A 2,742-nucleotide genomic window follows, 5' to 3' on the forward strand; every position below is an offset into this window, starting at 1 on the left:
ACTATTTTCTACATAAATACTATCATTCATATGATTCAGTCTCACACAGGCAGCTCTGATCTGCCACGTTAAACCAAAAAGAAAGTCCAAAAAGAACACCTTTGAAAAGATTTAAATGAATTCATCCCATTAACATGATTGAAACACACGCTGCCAATTTTTGAAATTAAAAATGAAGCATCAAAATGGAATTTTGATGCAAATGCGACACAAATTTAGGATTTTTTTTAGTGATTGTTTACTCTCTCTCTCTATAAAACGTTCAGTTGAGGCGGGAAGGGCAGAAGAGGAGGAAGGAGATAGAGAGAGATGACAAAGAAAGAGGAGTTCGCTTTCTCTCACTACACGGCCTCACGTGCGGAGTTCGACGCCTCGGCGATGGTGTCAGCCCTCGCTCACGTGATCGGAGGTGGCAGCGGTGATGCCGGCGAGGTCGCCGCCGGTGGGGCCGGAAACTCCACAGCAGCTTTGCCTTCGGAAGCTCAAGGTAGAGAGAGAGAGAGAGAGATAGAGAGGATCATTTTATTTCTTTTATTAATTAAGTTAGCACATTATAATTCTAATAAAATTCGACATGAAAATCAAAATTTATTGTATTTTAGATTATCAACTTAAAAATATTGTTTTGATTTGATTTTGGCCACTTAATGTGTAGTTATCTAATTAAATTTATTTAATTTTATTAGTTGAGGTTATTTATCTAAATTGAGTAATTGCATTCATTTTTTTTTGGGGGGGGGGGGGGGGGGTGATTTGAATATGATATAGCACTTGAGTTTAATTAAGTTAAATCCAGGCCGATTTGGGAAAGTTTTTTTTTTTTCGCTAGTTTGCTTTTCAGACAGCCACCACAGTAATATTTGGGATATGTTTTCTTGTTGCTTTCAATAAATTAGGTGATAGAAAGCCTTTTTTTTTCAATCTGAACTGTTAAAATGTGGTGACTATTAGAAAACTACGATTTAACTTTTTGAAATTAAAATAAACTTATAATAACCATTGCAGTTTTTTGAGCAACAACTTCTTCTGTTGCAGCTTCATAGCCGCTTTTTCAAATAACTACACCTACCTCAAACATACGTATAAGAACTTCACACTTCACACTTTTTATGTAACTATGGATCTAGCGTCTTAACTTTAACATTTAATTGGATAGCATTTAAATCTTTAATACCACAACACAAATATCACTATTGAAAACATTTTAGAAGTAAGATATAACTTTTCATGAATAGATTTATGACACCGAAGTATGATAAATATATATATATCTTAAATTTTAGAAAATCTAATATACATACCACACAATTCTTATGTAACACCCAAAGTTTGGTACTTGTATTTATATCAATTTGGTGATATAAACCTACACATGAAAATATGTATTTCGCCTTTAGAAAGTTAATAATAGTGGTACTTTTGATATGATGTTAATAATTTGAGTTTTATGTATGTAAATATGAAAGTTAAACTTTGCAATACATAACTATATAAGAATTATGTCTTATATATGAAAATGCCTCTGAAATATAACTATTAGCGTGCAAATATTTAATAATTGTGCAATATGCACCGTACTTTTCTGCGTTTTGCAAACCTAAATTTTAGGAAAGCTGAGTTTTGCAACCTGACCTAGCTTATTACAGAGGTTGATAAAAGGTTATGATTTTCTTTTTTTTAATTTGTAATAACCACTCCAGTACTTTGAACAACAATATCTTCCATAATAGCTTCTCAACTGTTTCTTTAAAAAGCTATAGCTATCCCGAACAGATTCCAAATCTTAATTTGTTTAAATGTAAAATAAATTTATATTATATCATGATTTTGTGTAAGTTTTATTCATGCTTAAAAATATTTCTTATATATATATATATATATATACATGCATAATCCAATATCTCTCAACAACATGCATGCATGAAGGGAGCGAGAAGGAGAAGAAGAAGCATTACAGAGGCGTGAGACAGCGACCATGGGGAAAATGGGCCGCAGAAATCCGCGACCCGAATAAAGCAGCTAGAGTATGGTTAGGCACGTTTGAGACCGCAGAAGCTGCAGCAATCGCCTATGACAACGCGGCTCTCAAGTTCAAAGGAAAGAGAGCAAAACTCAACTTTCCTGAAAGAGTTCAGAACAGTGATATGTTCATGAACGACAGAGGTATATTAATCACACAGCAAAATCATCAAAGCTCTATTTCCACGTCTGATTTAGCGCTTTATGAATCTCAAGCTTCCACCATTTCTTTTGCTAGTCCTTCACAACAGTCTTTTGCCCCAGAGGTCATGCTTAACTTTGGAGATTATGATTCTGGTTCTTATTCCAGGCCTAAAAGGGCCAAGGGGGAGTATAGTCGCAAGGATATCATATAAACAGGGACATTACGTACATACCACACACAATTCTTATATATTTTAAATGTCCAACATCTAAACTTTTATATTTACATGCATGAAACTAGCTTAAATCTTTAATATCACATCAAAAATATCATTTTTATTTACTAGTTAAAAGTTAAACAAATATTTATATATATAGATTTTTGTCACCAAAATGTTATATATATAAATATTAAAGTTTAGATATTGTTAGATATGCAAATACATCAAAATTATGTGGTATGTATGGCATACATACCACCCAATTCCTATGAACTCACATATCATATGCCTGAACTTTAATTTTTATATTTATACTAGCCAAAACTAATATTATTTTAATTTAAAAAAAAAAAAAACA

General features: G+C 32.5%; 1 protein-coding gene across 1 annotated transcript; it reads left to right on the forward strand.

Moving 5' to 3' along the window:
• The first annotated feature begins 378 nt into the window (after positions 1 to 378).
• LOC110018316 (ethylene-responsive transcription factor ERF115-like) lies at positions 379 to 2,375 on the forward strand. The gene is made up of 2 exons (XM_020715595.1): positions 379 to 487; positions 1,927 to 2,375. Exons 1-2 carry the CDS (start codon positions 379 to 381, stop codon positions 2,373 to 2,375), a joined length of 558 nt encoding a protein of 185 aa, XP_020571254.1.
• Positions 2,376 to 2,742: the final 367 nt, after the last annotated feature.

The sequence above is a fragment of the Phalaenopsis equestris genome, unplaced genomic scaffold (genome assembly GCF_001263595.1).
Source record: "Phalaenopsis equestris unplaced genomic scaffold, ASM126359v1 Scaffold000008, whole genome shotgun sequence".
Taxonomy (NCBI): Eukaryota; Viridiplantae; Streptophyta; class Magnoliopsida; order Asparagales; family Orchidaceae; genus Phalaenopsis; species Phalaenopsis equestris.

Bases quoted from the DNA above. Each gene is read 5' to 3' on its own strand.
- LOC110018316 (XM_020715595.1), top strand. From the start codon at position 379: ATGGTGTCAGCCCTCGCTCACGTGATCGGAGGTGGCAGCGGTGATGCC. The intron at 488-1,926 runs GTAGAGAGAGAG...GCATGCATGAAG, and splicing joins TTTGCCTTCGGAAGCTCAAG to GGAGCGAGAAGGAGAAGAAG.